The sequence below is a fragment of the Nematolebias whitei genome, chromosome 13 (genome assembly GCF_014905685.2).
Source record: "Nematolebias whitei isolate Nwh7 chromosome 13, NemWhi1, whole genome shotgun sequence".
NCBI lineage: Eukaryota > Metazoa > Chordata > Actinopteri > Cyprinodontiformes > Rivulidae > Nematolebias > Nematolebias whitei.
In genome coordinates, this window is record NC_056510.1 from 10,560,308 (window position 1) to 10,585,745 (window position 25,438).

Genomic DNA, 25,438 nt, shown 5'->3' on the forward strand with positions numbered 1-25,438 from the left:
CATTTAATGTTCCTTTGGGATTAATAAAGTAGTTATGAATAAGCTTTACAATTGTCTTATTTGGATGGAAAAATCCTGCAATGATTTACCATTAAGCACTGATTGAATCAGCAGATGTAAATATTTCTGCAGAAACGCTGGAAAGTTAATCCTGTGCAAATAATCTAATTACACTTGAGGTTTTCCTTAGGGGTAACAAGAATGGATAAGATTAGGAATGAGAATCAGGGGTACAGCACACGTTGAACATCTGGGAGATAAAAGTTAGATAAGCCAGACTGAGATGGTTTGGACATGTCCAGAGGAGGGACATTGGTAGAAGGATGTTAGAAATTCAGCTGCCAGGAAAAATGAAAAAGACGAGCTACATGGATGCAGTTAAAGAGGACATCGAGGTAGTTGGAGTGAGGATGCAGAGGATGGAATGAGATGGAGGAGGACTCGCTGTGGTGACCGCTGAAGAGGGAAAAGCTGAAATAATACACTTCTGAATTAGACATGTTAACATTAACTTTAGGCAGCACGGTGGTGTAGTTGAGCTGCCTCCTCGCAGCGAGCAGATCACCCCGGTTCAAATCCCGGTCCGGGGGCCTTTCTGGGTGGAGTTCGCATGTTCTCTCCGTGCATGCGTGGGTTTTCTCCGGGTACTCCGGTTTCCTCCCACAGACCAAAAACATGCATGCTAGGCTGATTGGTAACTCTGAATTGTCCCTAGAGTGAGAGTGAATGGTCGTTTGTCTCTATGTGTCCCTGTGATGGACTGGAGACCTGTTCAGGGTGTCCCCCGCCTCTCGCACAGTGATGGCTGGACATGGGCACCAATGACCCCCAAAAAAGGAAGAAGCAGGTAAAGATAATGGATGGATGGAACATTAACTTTAGTCCTATATGCAACTTAGCCACAATAACTACTGTTGGCAAACCAAAGGTGGCCTTTTCTTAATATTTAAAAGTTTTTAGCGTTATGAGTTTGATGTTGCGCCTTCTCGTGCAAGTGATGCAAATGTGATGCAAAATTAATTTTACATTTATTCATGATGTTCAGCATAGAAAAATAATTTGGAATGCTGATATACAACTCCATTGTAAATTACTAAATAAGATTAAAAAAAAAAAACGTATTGCTTTGTAAAGTTTAAATCAAAAAGGCAGATTTTTTTCAAGACTTTATTGAAAATAAACGGAAGATATAAGATTTACAGTGGTTTGGGTATGATAGAGCACCAGTAGTCAATAAAAATGAATCATGTTTTATTTGTTTAATGGGCATTGCTTTAACATGCAGAGTTCAATTTTAAAAAGTAAACTATCAGCTGAATTTACTCATGGAGGCTTTAATTAAATGTTTTTAGTCTATTTTGAATGACTTACTAAACTTAAGAGTAAGTATTTCAATTCACTTTAACTTGGCTTTGTGTGTAAATGCATTTTATGTTGAATTATTATAAGTGTAAATGCAGTTAGAATTTTCTCTCCAGCTGTACCGAGTCAACATTTACATTTTTCTTTGAGCGTCTTTTTGTGAAAACGAAGCCGATGGTTAAACAAATGGCTGCAGTTGCTGCAACAATCAGCAGAGCAAACGTAGCGTTAAGTCCAGTCTCAGCTTCTTCATTGGAGAGGCTCAGACCCAGGAACCTCACAGGGGCCTCAGTGACAGGGACAGTTGTTGCTGGAAAAATAAAGTATACAATATGTTCAGTATAACTTTTAGTAGTACCAAACACAATTTTGGCTCAATGTCTAAAAAAGTGACTGATTTATAACAATTTTGGGTTGGCTAGGATTGATTAGTTGTAGCAGCCATCTTGAATAACTAACTTCAAAAGATAATCAGTTGTAGAAGTAAATTCAATGTATTAGCTTCTGATAGTTTCATTAAAACATGTCCATTAGTTCATGAGATTTTGTGCTAGCATACATGCAAATGAACACAGTTATAATCACATCAATTACATGACTGTCAAATAAGAAGCTAAAACAAATTAACTATCACAACTAATGCACGTCATGGATAGAATTTTTATGCAAAGCCTGGAAATAGCAGAAAAGTGTTAACTGGCTCTGTCCAAACAGGAACACATGGACTTTAAATAATCTCTAAAACTCAATAGCACACCTCAGTTTTCAATATTTGGTTAATTTATTAGGGTGATTGTCAATAGTCATTCAGTTGACTGCCCCATCAGGCACAACAAAGAAGTGCTTTTTCAACTTTAACGCCACTCAAAGCCATGAAGATTTCCCTGCAACTCAACTCGTTTCATTTTTCACTTTAGTTAGAGCAGGGATTTGAGCAACTCTGAATAAAAACAACAAAGTCCATGTTCAATAATCCAGGTATACAATCTAACATTTTCTGAATAAATTTACCTTCAGGTTCAGGCTTCAAAGAGGCATTAGGTTCTGCAGGGTCAGGGAAACCATTAGAGCTGATGATGGTAGCGTAGGTGGACACAGAGGCCTTGGCGATTCGAGGTACGTTTGGGTTTGAATGGTTGACATAGTAAAAGCCAAATCTCTCAGAAAAACCAGTTGCCCACTCTAGGTTGTCCATAAGTGACCAAGCTGTGTATCCACGGATATCCACATTATCCTGCAAGTAAGCTGCGAGAACAAATATCCCCCTTAAAACTGATACCACATTTTCAGTCATTGTTTCATGTTTCTTAATGTCAATTTAAGATGGTCAAAGGTCACATTGTGTTTATTTGACTGCCCTCAGGCAACAAACATATTTAATGAAACTGATTTGATACCTTTGAGCACTTGGTTGATGTATTTTTCATAGTAGTAAGTCCTGTGAATATCATTTAAATTTACAGGTCCTCGCTCAGAAACTCCATTCTCAGTGATGATGATTGGGGGATTTCCATACTCCTCCTTTATGAAGTTTAAAATTCTACGGAATCCAAATGGTGTCATCTTCAACCAGCTAGAACCTGAATCCAACCAGGTGTGATCAACGACGGTCCCTGCGCCCCTGTGACAGTCAGTCGTTTAGACATTTAAGTGACAGTCAGATATAACATCATAATTTCATTTCAATAAAATTTAAGAAAATGCAATAAACCTCCCCTGAAACAAATTAAGGAAAATATTTCTTTGTCCGAAAATGGTGCTTGCTTACCTGTCTGCATCATAATGCTGAAGATTTCCAAAGTTCACAGGGAAAGCCAGAACTGTGGTATAGTGGTTAAACCCAAAATAGTCATAGGTCCCTTTAATTCTCTTAATCTCATCTGGGGTAAACTTTGGCAGCCTAGAGAATTGTAAGTGAAACATGAATTTCAAACATAAAGACCTCATCTTCAGTTTTTAAGAATAAATGGCACAAATTTCAGTCAATCTCAAAATTCAAGAATCTGAGACATGTGAAATAGAAAGTGGAATTTGTTTAAAACCAGTTCAATGAATTTCATTATCTTCCACTTGTTGTGGAGTCAGGTCACGGGGGCAGCAGCTTCAGCAGGAAGGTCCAGACATCTCTTTCTCCAGCTCTTCTGGGAAGACATGCATCCCCAGCTCAACCAAGAGAGACTGTCTCTATTGAGTGTCCTGTGTCTTTCCCACAGTCCCCTCTCAGTTGAACATGTCCAGAGTACTTCCCTAGAGCCAAGAGCCAAGCCAATTTGATGGCCTCAGGCCATCTAACCGTCCTCCCTCTGTCCCCTGGCTGCATTTCGAAATCCTGTCCATAAAAGTTATGAACTAATCTGTGACAAGTAGCCCTGGCCGAGTATAAACTCCTATCTTGATCTCATACACCCCAAGAACCCTGCACCCCAGAGCTTTTTACTACCTCTGCAACATCAGCCCCAGTTAACGATGGATCAACTCCACTTACAAATAACCAGTTATAAATGCATTTCATAGCAGGCAAATAAACCTTGGGGATAATTTTCACATTACCTTGATTTTGGCAAACCAGCAGCAAGACTGCGCTCTTGAATGATCGTCTTCATCACATCACTGTAGTCACCATTGTATATGGGATGGGCAAACCAGCCAATATAGAACTGTACAGAATAATACAACAGTTTTCTCTTCAGGCAGAAGAAAAGGTTTTGTTGAAAAACTAGAGAACTTGGCATACCTGTACTACACGTCTTGCAGCGTCAATGTCCTCTTGCTTATAGGGGTTTCTTGGCTCCGACCAGTCAGAGTTGATTGTGATGGAAATGATTCCCTTCTGTTCAGCCCGATATTTGTCATTGTAAAGGTGCCAGACCTCAGCATGAGCTTTAATAAGATTGTGGCCGACAATGTAAGGAAGAGTGCCTGGGCGAAAACTGATCCCTAAATGCAAACATAATGTAAAATACAAGTTTTTGTCAGCATCACACTGTAAAATCAAGTTTTTAAGAACAAGTTTGCATATTTGCATACCTGGGGCAGCTACTCCATAGCCATGGCCCACCATTGCAACGTTGTACGGCTCATTAATAGTGACCCAGTGTTTTACTTTGTGACCAAGACGGCTAAAAATAAGGTCAGCATAATCCCTAAATTTACCAACAATAGCATCATTCTCCCAGCCCCCAATGTCCTGCAGTGCTTGTGGAAGGTCCCAGTGGTACAAAGTGATCTTACAGAAAAGAAAAAAATGTTTTCAGGTATTTTCATTTAAGCATGTTTTCTGATGCTAACAAGAATTAGACTTACATGAGGTTGGATGTTTGCAGCAAGTAGTGCATTCACTAGTCTGTCATAGTAACTTAGACCAGCTTCATTTATGTGACTGGTAGTGCCATCAGGAAGCACCCGTGGCCAGGAAATAGAGAAACGATAATGGGTCACCATAAGTTGCTTCAAAATGGCAACATCCTCGTTTATTTTATTGTAACTGTCACAAGCTATGTCCCCATTGTCATCATTAAACACTTTGAGAGGAGTGTGAGCAAATTTATCCCATATACTAAGACCTTTTCCATCGGCTCTCCACCCCCCTTCAATCTGTAAAAAGTACATGTAAAAAGATAAAGAAAAGTGCATGAAAATGATTTTTTGATAACGGTTTAATAAAGGATGCTTCATTTACCTGGTATGATGCTGTTGCAGTACTCCAAATGAAATCCTTTGGAAACCGCCCATAAATCACCTTCTCATCCTCTGTTATTGGAAAACCATTGTTCTTCATGACTTGATAGTAGTAATGAGCTGAAAATTTGGGTGTTCTTGGCTGATTTGGGTTATTAAAGTCCACATGGTGCAACCCAAACCCAATTTTGTAGCCATTTAGCCATTCAAAGGAATCCATGAGTGATGTTGCCGTATAACCTTTCACTTTTACTCCATCTAGGTCGTTGGCTGTAATTTTAATAAATACACAAATATAAGTAAATGATCAAGCTTTAAATTGGTATGAAAGCCAAAGAATATAGCCTCAAATATTGGTGTACCTTTAAGAGCTTCATTAATATAGGCCTTGTAAAAAAATACTCTGTCAGTGTCATCCCAAGTTGTTTTCGCTTCTGTAGCCACTCCATTTTCAGTGACATAGATTTCTGGGTCTCCATACTCCTCCTTGATCCAGTTGAGGAGTCTTCTCAAGCCCCATGCTACAGCTCTTTGATTTTTGATTGCTGTACCTGGTGAATCAGTTTCAGCTGCTTCTGAAAAGTCCCAGTCATATTGATAGGATGCTGGAGAAAGCCGACTTGTAACATGGCTCACTTTCTTTGTAGTGTAATGATTTACACAGAAGACATCAGCAGTGCCTTTGATAAAGTTCTTTTCCTCATCTGTGAAGGAAGGGAGTCTTGACTCGGAAAGACCTTGGAGTTCACTTTTGGCTCTAATTTGTGATTTCATTGCCTCTGGATAGTCACCATTCTTGAAAATAGGGTGGGCAAACCAACCTAGTTGAAACTGCATGGCGCGGTCAGCAGCTACAACTTCCCGAGGAACATTAACATCAATAGGTTCAACCCAATCTGCATTGAGGGCAATGGACACCAGACCGCCTTGAGAGGTACGGTACTTGTCATCATAAGTATGGTAAGCTTTGGCGTGGGCTTTTATTAGGTTGTGGGCAACTTTGTATGGCACAATTCCTGGATTCTTAACATTTGGTGGGATCTGTCCAAGTCCATATCCAAGCCATGCAATTGTCTGAGGCTGGTTGAGGGTGATCCAGAATTTCACTCTGTTGCCAAAGGTGGTATAACAGAAATCACAGAAGTCATTAAAAATGTCAATCATCTCTACACTCTCCCAACCACCAAGATTTTGCAAACTTTGAGGAAGGTCCCAGTAATAAAGTGTGACCACTGGAGTAATATTATATGCCAAGAGGCCATCAATAAGTTTGTTGTAATAGTCAACACCTTTCTGGTTCATAGAAGTGCGCCTACCATCAGGAAAGATTCTTGACCAGGACAAAGAGAATCTGTATGTTTTCACGCTTAGTGCTCTCAACATGTAGAGGTCTTCATCAAGTCTGTTGTAGCTGTCACATGCTACATTTCCATTAGCATTATCAGGAATATTGCCAGGCTTCTGAGTGAATGTGTCCCATACACTTGGTCCCTTCCTATCAGCATTCCATCCACCTTCAATCTGGTAAGCTGAAGATGAAATGCCCCAGGAGAAGTCCTGTGGGAAAGTGCCGTAATGATACATTTGTCTCTGGAATTTTGACTGATGGGAGAATTTCTCCCAAATGACCTTTGACAATGATGGGACCTCAGAGGGTGGGAGTGTGGTGAAACTGTGACTATGTGACATTCCTAAACCTTTGAAGACATGTTTACGTGATACAAAACCGTTTTGCTCAATAATTTGAGAGAAAACATATGCAGATTGTTTTGGCGTTCTGGGTCTGCCTCCATCTTCAAAATTAACATGGTGAAGACCAAATCTTTGACTGTAGCCTTGTTTTCCCTCAAATCCATCCATGAGAGACTGCACTGTGAATCGCTGCACATCTAGTCCATCTTTAATAATTGCTAAAAAAAAAAAAGAAAGAACAAAAGAAATGTAAGGCGTAAAAGATTTTTGAATTGGCTCTGATCTCTAAATGTGGTCACAGAGAAATTAGACACTAACCTTTCAGGGCTTCATTGATGTAACTTTGCATGTATTCTATTCTGCTGATGTCATTGAGGGTGTCACCACTATATTCTGTTGGCATCCCATTCCCAGTTATGTAGATGGGTACTTTGATAACTTTCAAGTATTCTTTTGCAATGTAGTTTAAAAGAGATCGAAGTCCCCACGGTGCAGAGTAGATCCAGTCAGAGGCTGTAGTAGACCACGAGGGGTCCACATGTGCCTCGAAGTCTCCCACTCCCTCAGGACCAGGGTTGCATCCTCCTTTACTGCTGTTTACCAAACGAGAGGTATAATGATTCAAACCAAAAAAGTCAGACGTTCCAAGTACCCTTTTGCTCTCTTCAGGAGTAAAGGTTGGGAGCACTGCCGGCACAGAGTCAGGACACTCTTTTCTCTTCTGTTCAATCTGATTTTTGAGAACTGCAGGATAATCTCCATCTACAAATATGGGATGTGCAAACCAGCCTAGCATAAACTGCAGGTAGCGATCTGCAGCTGTGACATCTTCAGGTTTGGAAGGGTTCACGGGCTGAGCCCAGTCAGAGTTCAGTGCAATACCTACTTTCCCTCCCTGTGAGTTCCTGTACTTGTCGTTGTAAACATGCCAGGCTTCGGCATGGGACTTGAGCAAATTATGAGTGACCTGACAAGGTAAAAACAATTTGTAATCTAATACTCCAGTTCAACAAATAAGAAAACAAACATTTGTTTATTGTCCATTTGTAGTGACTGCAGTACTTTACCTGATAAAAAGAAACAGCATAGTCCTTGATTCCAGGGGGGTGCTCACCAGTGCCATAACCAGCATGGCTGACAACCCATGGGCTACTGAATGTGTTCCAGGTCTTGACCCTATCTCCAAATCTGGCAAAACAGAAGTCTGCATAGTCCTTGAAAGCTTCAACAATGGATTCATTGGTCCATCCACCACTGTCCTGCAGTGCCTGCGGTAGGTCCCAGTGGTAGAGAGTAGCAACAGGTTGTATACCAGAGTCAATAAGAGTGTTGATGAGCTTGTCATAATACATTGTTCCTTTCTTTGACTGGCTGTCTCTGTGGCCTAAAGGGAAAATACGAGCCCAGGAGATAGAAAACTGGTAGGTATTGACTTGAAGGCCTCGCAGGAGGTAGACATCATAATCAACCTTGTTGTAACTGTCACAAGCTAGGTCAGCAGTCTGGTTTTCAAAAACCTGGCCGTCATGACCAAAATGATCCCAAATGGTCTCTCCCTTTCCACCTTCTAACCATCCACCTTCAACCTTGAAAGACTCTGTAGAGGTGGCCCATTGGAAGCCAGAGGGGAACGATTCCCTGAGGAACAGGTCTCGTTCAGCACTGGCTTGGGCTCCAAACTTTTGCCAGATGGTCTCATAGTTATTTGTGGATTTCACTTTTTTGATCAAATTTGAACGACTTTGACTGTTGAGGAGGGAAAAAAGGACAAAAAACGATCTGGTAAGTATGAAGTCAGTTGGACAAAGCATGGCTATGAAAAAAATAGTAAAAAATACGTACTCAATTGGAACATTATGTATGTCCAGCTCATCCAGCATATCCTTCATGTCACATCCAAGAAGATTCAAGTTTTCACTCTGTATAACTGAGAAATGTTTCAGACAAAATCAACAACATATTTCCGTTTAGTATATCTAGATGACTTTCGCACAGTGACTGATGGATTTGGGCACCCCAGACCCCCGTGACCCAAAAGGGAAGAAGCAGGTAAAGATAAAGGATCAATGGATTTCTAGATTAAGTTATTTACCAATTTGTACTTTCTTGTTTTGTTTAAGAGATCAACTAGAACCTTCAAGATAGGTAATTGTTCCGATCTTGTCACAATACAGCGTTAGTCACTATTTAAATAATATAAATTTACTGCAGGACAGGTTGTACAGTAAATATCATGTTCTACGGCACCTTACTACCTTGCACATCATTTTTCATGGAAAATTTTACAGGCCCATAATAAGAGTTGAACTGATCACTGTTTTGTAATGACACACCCTAAAAAAGTCATAACCTTTTATAGTTTTTTGATAATAAAAGTATTTGATATAGCACACTCAACTGATGACCCTGCAGCTCAAGCATACCATTCACTTTAAAATGCAGATAATTTGTTCAGGCATGGCTTTAAACAGTTTTATAAACAAAAAAACGTTATAGTTAGTCCGATTTCAGATTGTCCTGTTCCAATAATGTGTTCATGTCTGGATAGCCTTTTTGTATTGAACAGTAATTCAAGATATAACAAAAAGACCCACAGATATTATAAGAAAAAAATCCATCACAGCACAATTTTAGTTAATATTCTCTCTGGCCACAGTGCACTTTTATTTGATGCAGCAACAAATTAGCAGTAGTTAGTAAGTTATTAGTAGTAATTCAACAAAAATATGGCCAGATTTTCTGTGAGATTCTGATATTTTTTATCTGAAAGAGATGGAATATAAAGCATGCCACTTATAAATATTGTTCTATACAGTCTTGGTATATATTGCTCCTTCTGCACGTCTTCTGGTAAAAAGAGAATACATATTTTGTGAGCTGTAATGACACTTACTCTGCAGTAAATCTCCAAGAGGCTGATGTTGCTTCTGAAAGCAACCATAAATGTTCATCTTGTATATCAGGATGGGCAAGTTTCCACTGGATATCTACAATGTACCATCAAGATCATTTGGCAGCTGTTTAGTAGAATTTAAAAATAAAGGAAATACTTTTTTTTATTGATTAGTGTACAGTACCTGTAAGTTTTTCAACTCCATTGGGAAGTTTTCTGAGGAGTCACAGTTATATTCAATGTGAACTGACAAGAAATCAGCCTGTGCAGAACAAGAGATAAAACCCAAAATGTTATCACATGCATGTCTCTTGGAGAAAATAAAGCATTAAAATACACCCAGTCTTACTATTCTATAATGTCAGTGGAACTTAAGAAATTAGAACATCTTTAAACCCATCTGTAATTAAAAGTTTGAGTTTGTTTTCAGTATTTGCACTTTCTTCCAGAGAAAATTACAGTATATACAAACTTGTCATCTGAACCAGGCAGAAAAGTACTAAATCAGGTAGAAAATTTTTTTTTTCAAACCCATTCAATTGAATTTAAGCTTTTATTTTATTTCCATACTTTAATGTGCAAAAATATTTATTTTATAGGTATTTGCAGTTTGGGTAACCTAATGTGCAATCGACACATATGGTACATAATTTCTTTGAAACGTTCAGCTGCCTTCCTTGAAACTCTTCTCTAAAAGATTAAATTGATATATTGTGACAACAGCTTCAGCCTCGCTGTTCTCTGAACTTTTACAACAATTATACAAGACACAACTTACAGATGTTGAAGCTTTAATATGGGAAAGTTTAGCCAAATCTCTTGCTTTCAGCCCAAATGACAGATATCTCCCTGCAAATAAATCAGAAAAAAATACTATCAATATTTCAACAGAACGTGTGCTTTTAGTCAAACCAGCTTTTATTACCAGAAATACACTTCTTGTGCAAACTTATACATGCAAATGCTTGAAATATTATTATTTTATGGATCTCACGTGGACTGATCCCTGGCATATGCATGATAATGTGCAAATGCAGTCTGTGCTATCAGCAACGTAGTAAAAGGTTTCTGCATCAGTTGGCCATAAAATAATCAGTTTTACTAGTGGGGACTTACAACACAGAAATTATTTAAAGAACTGGGCAAGCAAATTATGTTTAGAAGGCAGTGACAACGGTCTTTAAAAAAAAGTCTAAAAATAATAATTTGTTCAGAAAATTACTTGTGACAATCATCAAGCAACTCACCTTTATCAGGAAAGTTTTGATGGTAAAACTGGTAAAGGTTCTCACTGAGCTGGACGATACTTTGCAGAACACTGGGCGCATCTGTAGCCTGCACTTCTTCTAAGACTCCATCCAAATCACTAAATGTGACCCACGAACGAGCCAATGGGGCAAATTCTTTGAAGGCAAACTCAGCATACTGCTGAAACCTCTCTACCAGCCCTTGGTTCTCCCAGCCTCCATACCTGGACTTCAGTGCAACTGGAACTGTGGATCCATGAATGACAACAAGAGGCTGAAGGCCCACCTCCAGCAGCTGCTCCAGCAGGGTCTGGTAACACCTGACCACCTCCTGATGGGGCTCGTTGGGGAGCCCTGTGGGGAGGAGTTGAGCCCATGACAGTGGCACTTTGAAGTGGGTCACTCCTTTGCTCTGGAGGTACTGGAAGTACTGTTTAAAACCAGTCGGCTTAGGATGGCTGCAGTCAAAGGCTCCATTCTCCTCACTGCCGAAAGTTCTGACCCCGTGCTCATTCAGAGGGCCTGCAAGAAGCATAAAATCATCCTGTTCATTCGCCCCACTGCTCCGACCCCCATTCATACACATGCACAGACACACAACCACCAAGTACGTCTTCATCTTCATTTTGAAGAGTACTCTGACTTTATCAAATGGTTGCAAAGTGTTTTAGAAGCAACATTTTGCTCTTGCAGCATTTTTTGCACAATCGAGATATCCTATCCAGTGAAATGCAAGTGTTTTATTGCAGCTGGGTGATATGGTCAGAAAGACTTTGGACTGAGTAGATTGATAACTGCACCCCAGTTGTGTATACTCACAATAAATTAATCATTATTAAAGCTTTTTTAAGATGCCATAACTGATAAAGAGGAGAATATATGTAACAGATTTAACATGAAGAAACACATTCTAGTGTTAAAACAAGCATAAATATTAACAGTTTTATCTTAAAGAAATGTATTGTTTTTAATATTTTGGTAGGTACATGATGGAAAGACCGACTGCTGCTTTTATTTCGAAACAATTGCAAGTACAGAAAAGAGTTCTGTTGCAAATTATTTTCTGCCCCCTGCTGTTGACAACCATGAAAGACATGATTTGACAGGTTAATCTTCTAAATTAAAAATGAAGTCTGTGCTAAAAAGGTTTTAATTGGCGAACTTTCAATCAGCTTGAGTGCAACAGCATGAAATGTCGAGAGCACGACTTGATTACTGAGGAGGTCTTGTGTTGTGCTATCACTCAGTTTCTAACATCCAGATCATTGTGGCTCAGTGTGCGTGAAATGTGGACTGACAACACATGTAGGAGGCAACAATACAAAATACATTCACACAGGAAGAGAGTAAAATTCACTACGATTGAGGCAAATGTGTTTCAACCTGTTCAGTTTCTCATTTAAGACTAAAGGTTACACCAAAAGCAGTTTTAAATCATCTCAATAACTTCCCGTGAGGAGTTGAGCAGTTTATAAGGTTAAATGGACTTTAGATGAGGTATCGGGGTCAAGGTGGCAATTATAATCCACTAAAAGTCTAAAAATATACAGAAAATAACAACTCTAACATTGAAAACTTCAAAGTTTTTCATTTTTTGAGACAGACCTTGCAAGAACTGATAGATAATTTACATTTGAGATGAAATGAATAGTTCTTACATGGACTTACAGATGGGTCAGGATGCTAATCTTGTTTTATGTCTTTCATTTTCTCTCCCTAAATCACATTTGGTACATCTGGACGCAGGTATTGACCAGATGTTGGATGAACAGACTAAAAAAACTCATTTATCTCTGTGGCAGTCAGGCTTCTCAATGGTGATTTCTGTACGGTTCTTTTGGTCTTTTAATGTTTCGTCAACCATGGATGTTTCGTGTGTGTACTGACTGTTTAACAGATCGCTCCTTGGGGATAATAAATATTCTTGAACTTGACATTTCTCTTAATAAATGAAATAAACTTTACCTTTATACTGCAGGCTCTTTCACGTGTTTTACATGGTTAAAAAAAAACATTTATGATTTGCTTTGCAAAGAAGCTGCAGATTAATGAGTATAAACAGCACCCATTACTTTGGCTTATAAGAGAAATTCAGTGTTTTTTTGTGCTTGTTCACGTGTTTAAATGAACTCTGGGTGGCGCCAGTAAGTTGTTTTTGTGGGATACAGGAGATAAAGTGCAGCACTTTAACTTTGGATAAGTAATTACTTATGAAGAGATAAATAAAGAAGATTTCATCATCCTTGTTTAAGGACTCTACTGAGACCTAAACCACCACCTTTAAAATCTGTTCCCAGACCTTCTTGTCTAAAAGCAACTCAGCTCAGTAACACCGCCCACATAAATAAGAGTTGTCAGCTCCACCACATCTCCTCTGCCTCCCCCCTGCTGAGTTACCTACTTCTGGTCTCCAGGGTGACCTGCCTGCTCCACGGGCAGCAGCATTAACTCACGGTGGGCGTCTCTTCTGCACGGTCCTCGACAACTACAATCAACAAGGGGTCTGCTCGATAATCGGAACCTCTGCCGGGACAGGCCACGAGTCAGGCTGCAGAAAGACACGTTTGCTACAGTTTCATGAAATGTTTTGAGGTCAAGTTGATTAACTTGCATAAAACGTTGATGGGTTGCACATGTATGAGTGTTCTGCTGATGCTTGAGTTATACAAACTTGAACAAGGTTCCACAAAGAGATTACATGTAGTTTTTCCATGGAGCCCACTGTTCGTGCACGGGATTATACATCAATTTTTACTGATTTGACTGAAAGTGCTCTGACACCTTTGATAAGCTCAATTATCTAACAGATGTATCACATCAGAAATAAATGCACAGATACAACGGTTAGTGACGTCACGGTGCTCGGTGTCAGAACAAAAACTGAAAAATTTAATGCATGAAACTCCACCAGCTTAAAATGTTGCGCTGACATGACATCAACTGTTTTCTGTGCAGCTTCACCGAGAACATAACGTCAGCGCTGTGTTTAAAAAGATTAATTAAATGTAACATAATGCTGATTAGACCGTGCTGTTTTACAAGACAACACGTTGCAGCTCGACCACAGATAGACCCAAAAACAATCAGAGCAGGTGATACATCGATGGCCCCCAGTGCTGCAGGATTTGAAGCTTGCAGTTTTTGAGACGAGTGTCTTTCTGGACTGGAATTATTTAATGCAAATAAACCTTAATGTTTTTGGTGCAGAAGATTCAAGTGGATAGTAGTGACACTGTGAAGAACAGAGGAAAGTTTTTATTTTTTATTTTTGGCTTGAAGCAGCAGTGATGGACTCAGGTGAGTGGAGGGAGCAATTTTATCCACCACTAGGTGCAATGATGGAGCCAGGGGGTGGCCAATGGTGGCCTTGGCCACCATAGATTAATCTTTGGCCACCACATTTATTTAAAGAAATTATACTTTTAAGCAATATAAAAAACAATAAAGCCTCAAATGATAGAGGTGGCTGGTTTACATTATGTGGCCATCTTGAATTTTGAAGTGGCAACCCAATTTATGACCTTACACGTAGATACAGCCACACACCAAAATGGAAGTCAGCACGTTAACTATGTTTTAGGTTATCCAGCTCACAAGGTTTACATATCTACATATGTGGTGTCACTCATCTTGGACACAATTTTTGAAAGGAACCTTTCTTATGCCTAGTTGCAGCCACACACCCAAATAGAAGTCGGTACCTCATATTTTTCAAGTTACGCTCGCAACATGCACCGACAGACAGAGGGTGTTTATGATTCACCCTCTTCACTCCATGATGGTGGACAACAAATATTAAAATATCACCATACAACGTTTTGGTAATCTATGCTTATTTTTATGCTCGTCTACTGTTGTCATCACTCGGTTAAATCCAGATCTCTCTTGTAAATTAGTCCCCGAGGCTCAGTGAGATTAACCTGTATAAATAAAGGTTGAACGAATGCTGATAAATTCCAACAAAATGTAAGTGTTTTTAATTAGAAGAATTCTGAAAATCTAGTTGTTGAAACTTTTAGCTAAAAAAGCCATATTCCCCAAAAATGCTGTTTAATTACCTCTAACTAGCTGAAAGCTGATATAGAAAATAATTTTTACCCTGAGACATTCAGGTAATAACTTTACTGTTTATATGGAGGACGCCTCAGGTCAGTAGGAGGTCCAGCATTGAGGTTGAGGACGGATTGTGTTTAGACTTTCGGTGCAGTTTGAAGATTAAAGCAGTCCAGAGTCCAGACCACCTCTGAGGGTGATATGAACATATACACATAGGAAGTTTATTCATTATTATCCATCCATCCATTATCTTTATCCGCTTATTCCATTTTGGGTCACGGGGGTCGCTGGTGCCCATGTCCAGCAATCACTGTGCGAGGGGCGGGGTACACCCTGGACGGGTCTCAGTCCATCACAGGGACACAGAGACAAACGAGACAAAACCATTCACTCTCTATCTCACACCTAGGGACAATTTAGAGTTACCAATCAGCCTAACATGCATGTTTTTGGTCTGTGGGAGGAAACTGGAGTACCCGGAGAAAACCCACGCATGCACGGAGAGAACATGCAAACTCCATTCAGAAAGGCCCCCAGACTGGGATTTGAACCAGGGACCTGCTCGCTGAGAGGCAGCAGCTCTACCAGTTGCGCCACAGTGCTGCCCTTATTCATTGTTATATTAAAAAAAAAACAAAAAAAAAAACAGTTACAAGTAAGTAAATGTCATTTCCTGGAAAAATACAGTATGAAAGCTTATTGCTGAAGGATTTTGCTGAAAGCTGCTGAAGAAGCTGAAACCAGGCTGAAAAGGTTTTATCACTAAACTGTTAATGTGAACAGCTGACATTTGCTGAAAACAGGAAAATAAAAGCAGAATGCCGTAGAAAAATAGCCTAAATGTGCAAAAAAGGCTGAAATAGGTTGAGAAAAGTCCAATAGATAAAACAAAATCTAAAATTAGTAAAAAAAAGAATAATAATGGACTGAAACGAGCAGAAAGAGGCTGAAAGGAGCACACAACAGTTGAAATGATTAAAAAGAATCACAAAATGCGGATATTCACTAAAATTAGTAGAAAGAAGACTAATAACAGAAAAAAAATCTAAAAAGTAGCTAAAAACAGAAAATATTAATTAGCAGAAAGAAGCTGAAACGAGCAATTAAAGCTGAAATTAGCAGAAAAAAGCTCAAAAAGACAAAAGAAAACCTAGAAGTTAGTAGAAAAAAGCTAAAAGAAACAGAAAATAACTGAAAAAAAGCTGAGATTAGCTAAAAGTAGCTGAAAGGAGATGAAATTAGCATAATGCTGAACCAGAAACGAAGCAGGAATGAGCAGTAAAAGGATAAATTATTTTAAGTGTGTACAGAGCGCATCATACATATTTAATGAGAAAAACATGGCCGAAAAAGCTAAATATTTCAAAAAGTTAAAATTGCACAAACACCAAAAGTCACAGCAGGAATGTCTCGAATGAACTGAACGTTTTGATGTTGAAATAGCACAAAAATTGAGGAACGAGACGTCTGCTGAAAAACGTACGGAAGAAAAATGGATCAACAATGTGAATGATTTAGAAACATTCACACGATTAAACCTGGAGTTTAGACGTTACAAGACTTTTTCTTTCATCCTCTTGAAAAGCCGTCTAGTTCTGTGAGATTATTTTGAATTGGTGAATTCATTGGATTTTTATGTATTTTTCTGAGATTTTGGGAGATATTTAGGTTCAGTAAAAGTTCCAACACATCTGCTGCCAATTTAGAGGCTAGTTTGAATTAAATGCATTGTAGATAAATTCAGCCTGTTTTTCACGTCCATGTTTTTTTTTTACAGTTTAAGTCTGACAGAATTTGCTTGTATTTGATTAAATCTTGTCTACCCCTCCACACAAGCAGTCATAAAATCACTCCTGTGGTTCATAATTGAAGAGATTACATTTTCATTAGATTACCAACCATATCTGAACTCACTGCAGCTTAAAAGTTTCATTTCAACGTCATCAAATAAAGGACTTGTTTTCAAAATGCACAAAGATGCAAACTTTTTGTAACACTTTTCACGCAGGTCTTGTTGTTTGGAACTGGTAAAACTGCGCAACATCATCATAATCTGATCAATTATTCAGATATCACAATCAAAACAAGTATCTCAGAAAGTAAAGCATCTTTTTTTGTTTCTATTAAAAAAATACACAGTAAATGTATAAAAGATGAATTAAAGTTAATTAGGGATTGCCTGCTATAAGGCAGCCACCTATTATTATCCACCTAACAAAGGGTTTCTTAACTTTATATCTTACTCTTCCATCAACTTTAATGCAGCCCCAACCGCAACGCGTACCCCCACAAATATTACATCAAAACAACCGGCTCGGCTCCTTGATGTGTGCTATTAATTTTATTGTCATTTCGAGTTACCATGGCGACGTAATTTGCAAATAAAGAAGCTGTTTTTATTTGTCATTTTTCATAGACTGGTTGCAATCGAATATCCAAGATGGCCTTCTGAGCTAAAAAGTAAAAGTACTGTAAATCAGCCATTTGTTGAGACATTAAGCTGAAATTTGGTATGATAGTAGCTGAGAGCAATGCCTAATAAATAATGAATTAAAAAAATTCATGATGGCTGTCAAAGCTCAATTTAAATGGATTTAACTTAGCTATTTTTACACAGAGCTGTAATTTGGTGTGATTATAGCTGAGAACCTTCTCCATCATCTACTGAATTCAAATAAAAAATCCAAGATGGCCACCATAGCTTAAAATAAAAAAAAAAGACTTAACTCGTTGACATTTTTCCGTTTTAAGCTGAAATTTGGTATGATGGTAGCTGAGAGTGAACTTCAACACTTAGCAAAGTCACATACATTTTTTTTAAATGGTCGCCACGTGGTAGTCCCAGTCAAAGTTTCTCCAGGAACTTTCTAGTTTGCTAATGTTACACTACTTTTACTAGCTTAATAACATTGTACTGAAAGAAATGGCAGTAAATAACCTCTTGCTCTCCTCTGTTGTTAGAAATTCACTGGATTAGTCATGATGCTCTCATTCATACAGATGTTGCTTTGAATTGAATTTCATACCACAGCAGATGGAAGATGGGTTTTCTCTGGGTCAATAACAACCGCACACACGAAACGAAAGAAACAGGCAGCACATCTGTCGCTGCGTCCCACTCCCATCTGCACGATACAAAATTAGACGTGATGCTCCGCTGTGGCTTTCATTAAAGTCATGCCGGGTGAGCATCTCCCCTTTGTGCCATGAAAAGAAACAGATCATGATCGTAAACTGCAGCTTCTTTTCTGTCTGGAACAGTTCCTCAACTAAAACGCCTGGTGTTGTTGTCATTTTGACAGCAGTGTTTTATGTTATAACACATTTTTAATGATCTTACTTATTTTATTTAATTTATTTGAATTAAAACACAAACCAAAGCATTTATGAACGATGGTTGTGAGCAAATAACTTTGCACACAAGCCACTGTATGTCTAGTCACTGAATTGTGCAGAAAAAAAAATCTTATCATGTAAAACAGAAACAAAAGATAAAATAAATTTAAGCAAAAAGGAAAAACTAGAGACAAACCATCTGCAAAATGTTAGAGTAAATAAACATTATTGGGTGGTCGTGTCTGGTTCCCATGGAAACCTTACATCTGGGCGGTGAAGTTGTGTTACTTTTATGAGCTTAACACGTGGGACACTTTGGTAACAGCTGTTTTTAAATGTGCTTTATAAATAAATTTGACTTAACATCTAATAAAACACAAACAAACAGACAAACTTAACTCGGTAACAGATATTTACACATGAATCCGTATTGTCCTTTTCAAAAATAAATTTTATCACTTAAATACCAAATATATATACAGTTTCTGAGAGTAAATAAAAATCAGTTCTTTATTTATAAAAATATATTTAATCAGAAAGTTTTTAACTGCTGCTGTATTTCAGAAGCGTTATTTTTAAAAAGCGTGAGTAAGAACAAATATGATTTGTTGAAACCTTAACTTTATATTCAGATTTCTTGTCAATCTTCAGGGAAAATTTTAAACTTAGAAACTTTACTTGTAACTTCTTTTTACATTCCCAAGACATTTTTAACTAGATTTTGCAGCCAGTTTGGTAAATTCAATATAAATATATTAATTATGCAATTTGGTGTCAGTCATTAAAATTCATTATAACTAGATCTGAAGCCTGAAGTTGAAGCCACAAAGGACAAACACCCCCTAGTGGCTGAATCTAGTACAGTTTAAGTCCCGCCTCCTAGTAAATGTATGAGACATTTTCCTGGCTTAAACAAAATACACATCAGATAATATGCAATTGTTGTAAATTAGAACTAATCAGAGTGAACATCAACAAAAAAACTAATAAAATGGTCTATTTGTATTTATTTCCGACAATTTAATGCATTTTATTAGGTATTTTTTTATATCACCTAACATTTCAAAAAGTTAATAATTTTTTTTTAAATTCTTATTGTAATTTCCAATCTCCACGATATTTTATTCAAACGTGCACTCAAACATAACTCGAAACCAACCTCGTTAGCATAATTGTTTTCTTGAATCTCTCCATATTTAGCCATTTAAAATAAAATCTGTACCTTATTTTTATGGACTATAAGGCGCACTTAAAATCCTTTAATTTTCTCAAAAATCAACAGTGAGCCTTATAATCAGGTGCGTCTTATGTATTAATTCTGGTCGTGCTTAATACTTGTACCTCGAACCGATTTTATGTGGTTTTATTTGAACGAGTTGAATAAAGTTTGACTTATCTGACTGTTTTGTTTCACTTAATGCGCCTTATAGTCTGAAAAATACGGTACCCACAGCACTTTTCAGAAATGTACTTTTATAGCCTTTATATAAAAAAGTAGGCGACTTTGAAAGAATATATTGTACTTTAAACTCAATCTGAAGTGCCATAAAAGTCACAGTTCAGGTTCCTCGGCCCGGCAGATTGCTCGATGAACCATTCTTGAAGTCAGCATATGACTGAGAAGCTTTAGTTTGGATGTGGACTAGATGACCCCATAGCTCACAGCCTGGCGTTCAGTTCCAAACCAGTTTGAGAACCACTGCTGTTTCAGGAGTTAACTCTCAGAGGGAATCCTGCTAAACATGTTCACACCCCCCACCCTCGCTTTTATTGAGATCATTATCGCAAATATTGCCTTTGACAGAATCAATTTCCTCATCTTGTGCTCTGTGGTGTCGTCTCTGCTAAATGTCGGCTCCTTCCTTTGAGAATCCCAGTTCACCGGCTCCTGCATGAAACGAAGCAGGAATGGAAACTGGAGCAGGAAATTGAAAAGAGGGGTCCTGTTGTGTTGTGGAGACTGCTGTGCCTGCTGCCATTTCCTCTGCACATGCCAGTGTTGCAGATTCGCCAGATGTGTGTGTGTGTTGTGTGTGTGGCTGTGTAATAATCCTAACAGTCCTTGAGGGGAAAATTCTGGTCAGACATGTGCTGCTGTATTGTTGCCGTTTCAAAGCTCGATTACGTTTTATAGCTGTGGCGCTGACTTGGTGTGCCATTTGGCACCGCTGGTCCATCTTGGCTCCGTCTTCGGAACCCGGCTGGCTGTAGAACTTCAAAATACATGCATCAGGATGCAGACGGCAGCTGGCACACAGCTTGGTGTTTGTGTGGGGTTTACAGAGAGCTCACTAATGTTTGCAGAATGCCGCAAGTGGTTTAGAACCTCTGCTTCTTTTTATATCACTCCATTTTCAAAATTGACAAGCGGTACGCTAATGTTCCCCCATCACTGTTTGTAGTTTTTGAGATGAGTGCGTTTCTGGACTGGAATTGAACAGGGAATGCAAGTAAACCTTAATGTTTTTGGTGAAAGATATTCAAGAGGGTACGAGTAACACTATGTAGAAGAATAGAGGTACCGGTAGTTTTTGTTTTTTCTTGTCTGAGGTGATGAAACCTGACAGGTGAAGGGAGCAATTATATCCACCACCAGTTGCAATGGCGGAGCCAGCGGGTGGCCAATGGTGGCGTTAGCCAATATAAATTAATCTTTGGTCCCCTCAATTGTTTCAAGGAACTATACTTTTAAGCAATATAAAAACTATGGCACTAAGCATAGTTACCTCAAATGATAGAGGCGGTCAGTTTACACAGATACATGGCGGTGGCCATCTTGGGTTATGATGTGACAAACCAATTTTTGATAGACACAGCCACACACCAAAATAGAAGATGGCACATTACTTATTTTAAAGTTATCAAGCTCTCAAAGTTTACATATCTACATATATGGGGGCAGCAATCGTGAATTTTGACGTGGTAGCCCAATCTTCTAAAGGAACCTTTCTTACACCACGATGTAGTCACATCAAAATGGATCTATGGATGGATAAGATATTTTCAATTCCCCCTTTTTGCTCTGTGATGGGGGACACAAGGTTGAACTGGTATGTGTTTTTAAAAAGCAGTAAGGTAAGACTTTCAAATGAAACTCTATGTAACTAAAATTGTGATTTATTTTTCATGACAAAACAAAGGTTATCAAAGGAAGACATCTAACATTTTGCAATAAAACATCATATGTTATGCTAACATGTAACCGTTTGGTTCTTGTGCATGAAAGAAGAAAAAGACATCTCGAAACACCTCCACTCTCAGAAATGTTTGTGCAACTTTGTCTGGAAGGTTTGATTAGTAGAAACTTCTAATTAGGTCTGGCTGTTTGGCGTGCCGCTGGTCTCCAGGAAACAATTTGCGGCAGCTCCACTGATAGGATGCAGAGCTCAGTTTTCCCACCAGGAACACTCACCCCGCTGAGTAAAACATGTGCCGCTGTCTCCTCGCGTTGAAAAACACAAACGAACAGGGACTTTCAGGTCCTTCAGGTCGAGATATGTAGGATTTCTTGTAGTATATAGTGTGAAACAAGCAAACTCAACACGTGAAGCCATGTGAACCAATAATCACCAGAAAACATGCATCATCTCTGATAGGCTTAGAAACTGAGTGAGATATTTCCTGGATGTTGCTTTGAGTCAGTCAGGCTCCACATCACATGACACAAAGATTAAATTAGATTTTTTTGTTGTTGTTGTTTTTGAAATTCTTACCATTTAATCTGTTACACTTAAACTTAACCATTTATGATATTTCTAATCCATGTTTGTTTTAATTCTTAATTTTAACAAGGTGTATATGAGAATAACTTGTTTTTCTTTCAGATGTTCCCTCTTCATTGGTCGCCACAGCGAGTCATCCTCCTCCATCTCACTCTGTCCTCTGCATCCTCTGTCCTCACTCCAACTACCTCCGTGTCCTCTAGAACAACATCCATATATCTTCTTTTAGTCTTTTTCCTGACAGCTGCATTTCTAACATCCTTCTACCAGTATACCCACGGTCCCTCCTCTGGACATGTCCAGACCATTTCAGTCTGGCCTCTCTAACTTTATCTCCCAGTTGTTCAACCTGTGCTGTACCTCTGATGATCTCATTCCTAATCTTATCCATCCTTTTCACTTGTCATCCCCCTTTTGTCGCAAATCAGATGAGGGAACAAGACAAAGGCAACCATGCGATAAATTATAAGGAAATACTTTTTTCATTTTTGAGGCTGAAACAGTGTATCCAAGTAATCAAACTGCCCTAAAACGTAACTGTGATCAGAAGGACTGAGTGGTCTTTCAGAATCAGAATAAACTTTATTGGCATTGCACCGAGACACAACGCGAATATGTAGTACAGTCGTCCGAAAGATGGGCGGAGTGCACGAAGCTGCGGCTATAAATAGCGCGGCTTTCTTATTCTTATTCAGAATAAAACTTTGCTTAGATGAGAAAAGGGAAGAAAACATGAGGAGAGACGGTATAAAAAAATGATCTCTCACACCGTGTCCTAGACAGGGCACGATTTGAGGCATCAAAAAAACCTACCACAGCAAGGCAACATAAATAGACGTTATACATGTACATATAGGCGGTGAAAACATTGAATTTTAAGGGAAAGTCGTAGCATAGTCCAGAGCCCCCCCTCTCAGCCATTGTCCAGATAAGAGGTGTCATTCATCATCAGCTCAGTTGAGGTTCTGTTACATGTCCACGGCCTTGGGGAAGAGAGTGGTGAGGAGACAGTCAAAGCATCTTTGTTGTTTTCAAAACATGTCAGGAGGAGTTGAGATAAGTCCGGCGTCAAGGCCACAGTTTGGGTCAGGCAGAACTCGTGAATTGTTGTTTCTGCCTTTTTAAAGTCTCACTGGTATATATTCCTCTGATGGAACTCCAAAATAGCCGAATTGATCCTTTACGCCAAAAGTCGAGCTCACAGCATTCTCCAAGATTATTCCCACCGTTCATGTGTGCTGCCAGAAAGTTCACAGTCCTGATAACAACCTGCTCCAGCTCCCTGCTGCAGCTCCACAAATTCAGTCTGAGTGCTTTCGAGTTTAGACACATCCACACAAATTTATAGGCAATCCAGAATTCACCAGCCAAACAGCAAAAAAAAAAAAACAGTAGTCATCATGAATCCAATTTGTTTCCATTGAGGTAAGAGGGTCCTACTTATGCCCTGACTCCTGTCAGGAGAAGTTGATCAATTTATTTGAGAGACCAGTTGAACCTTCAAATTAAGAGGTATGCAGAAAACAAACAAACAAAAAAGAGGCTTTTTAAGGGTTCACAGGACAAAAGAGTGCAAACAGGGAAGCGGGTGGAGGGTGGAAGACCAGGGAGACACGTCTGGTTTCACCGGAGGACAGAGAAAAATAAAATTAAAATTAAAAAATCCTAAGGATCATCAGTATTTAAGGCTGCCTGAACAAACTAGACTCTGCAGGAACATTGTCCAGTAACGGTACCATACTTTGTCGCGCTCTTGTGAACTTGCTTTATTTCCAATATTTAACTAACCTCAGTTCTGCTTGTAGCTCCTACTCCACAGTTTCCAGTTCCCTGGATCCTCTTTGTGACTACTCCTTACCAAACTACTTGAATCTTCCTGAGTCACCTTCTGACACTGCAATCTACAACCAAGAACAATAAAGTGCCACTTTTGGTCCTTGGACCTTAAGTTGCTCACGTCTGCTGTAAGTGAAAGCTCACCTATTTTTTTTTGTTTGTTCAATTTTACATCTCCAACTCATCCCCCTCAGAGAGATCCAGGCCTAAAGGTAATATCGCTGAAGAGATCACTGTATCAAATCAAAATCAACTAAAATATTAAGTTTAAATCTTCAGATAATAAGGCTGCTGAATTTAAAGTAACACTAAACTGGACAGAATCGTTTGTTTCAGTTACTTTGACAAATAAAAAATACTAGATGCACAGTATTTTTATACAGACCGGTCTAATGGTTTGTCTATGAGCCAAGATAAGCATGCATTCAACAAATCAGACATTTACTTCATCGCCAACATGGGTGAAAACGAATTTGAGATGTGGAATGACATTTAAACTGCATGCATCAAAGGTTTTTTGTCTACTTTGTGGCTTTTACTCTGCAGGTTTAAAGCATCAACAGAAGATAATGTCTCTACACTGAACATTTTTCTTCACAGTTTAAAGTGCAGCAAGTGGATAAGCGGGATTAACAGACACAAAACACCAGCCAATCCTGTTAAACTAAGCCAGGCACGGTTGCAAGAGTTCAAATGTGTGCAGTTTCAGGGATTCCGTGTTTGCCCCTGTGATTCTCAACCTGCATGTTTTCTGTTGGTTTCAAGTTTTTATTCTCTCGCTCTCTTTTTTTAAATTTTATTTCTCTGCTCCTCAGTGCTGCTTGTTGACAGCTTTACCAAACTCCAAATGGTTTAGATTCAGAACTGAATCATAATGTCTCCAATTATTCTCTATATAACACATCTAAAAGTGAAGCAGATGTGTCCTGAAACTATTTGACTGAATGCTACTCCAATCATGAAAATGACAGCAGGTGGGAAAGAAGTGTTGATACTTTCACAGCACAGAACAATTTCCACGGCAAATGTGAGCAGCATTACTGTGGTAACAGTGGATTATCTCCTCTTACATAACTGCGGCTGTGCACTTAAATCTGCTGGATGAAAAGTCACATTGTGCTGACTTTATTTCTGGCTTTGACAGTGCAGATTAATTCACCGGTGTGTCCTATTTCAATAACAAAACTGCTAACAGAACGAAAGAAACACTTGAAAATGTCCTAAACATTATACTTGAGAAATAAAACAACTTTTGTACATAAATCAGAAATTCTGGCCTCGTCTGATTATCACTTTGTTAGGATTACATATGATCTAGGATTACAGCTAAAACACATTTTTTACAGTGTCACTGTCAAAAATAATACGTATTTTTCTGTTTACTTTGGTGACATATAAATACCAGAAACATCATTTCTCAAAGGAGGCGCCTGAAGGCAGCTAACGTGCATGTTTTTGGACTGTGGGAGAAAACCGGAGTACTCTCTCTCTATATATATATATCTATCTCTCTATCTATATATATATATATATATAGATGTACATATATATATACATCTATATATAGATGTCTGTCTATCTATCTATCTATCTATCTATCTATCTATCTATCTATC

The 25,438-nt window shown here is 38.7% G+C and overlaps 1 protein-coding gene across 1 annotated transcript; it reads right to left on the minus strand.

Annotated features, from left to right (window-relative positions):
• Positions 1–1,460: 1,460 nt before the first annotated feature.
• On the minus strand, positions 1,461–11,464 carry LOC119418815 (lactase-phlorizin hydrolase-like). The gene is made up of 17 exons (XM_037686107.1): positions 10,873–11,464; positions 10,404–10,474; positions 9,810–9,887; positions 9,626–9,719; positions 8,575–8,659; positions 7,800–8,472; positions 7,051–7,699; positions 5,403–6,950; positions 5,042–5,310; positions 4,666–4,956; positions 4,390–4,588; positions 4,097–4,299; positions 3,913–4,019; positions 3,131–3,262; positions 2,760–2,983; positions 2,374–2,607; positions 1,461–1,672 (listed from the first exon to the last, which is right to left on the minus strand). The coding sequence occupies exons 1-17, from the start codon at positions 11,456–11,458 to the stop codon at positions 1,461–1,463; spliced, it is 5,655 nt and encodes a 1,884-aa protein (XP_037542035.1). The 5' UTR covers positions 11,459–11,464.
• Between the last annotated feature and the right edge of the window lie 13,974 nt (positions 11,465–25,438).

Coding starts and splice junctions, on each gene's coding strand:
- LOC119418815 (XM_037686107.1), bottom strand. CDS start 11,458: ATGTGTATGAATGGGGGTCGGAGCAGTGGGGCGAATGAACAGGATGAT. Junction 9,720..9,809: donor TGGAGTTGAAAAACTTACAG/GTACTGTACACT, acceptor GGTACATTGTAG/ATATCCAGTGGAAACTTGCC. Junction 4,020..4,096: donor CTGCAAGACGTGTAGTACAG/GTATGCCAAGTT, acceptor TATTCTGTACAG/TTCTATATTGGCTGGTTTGC.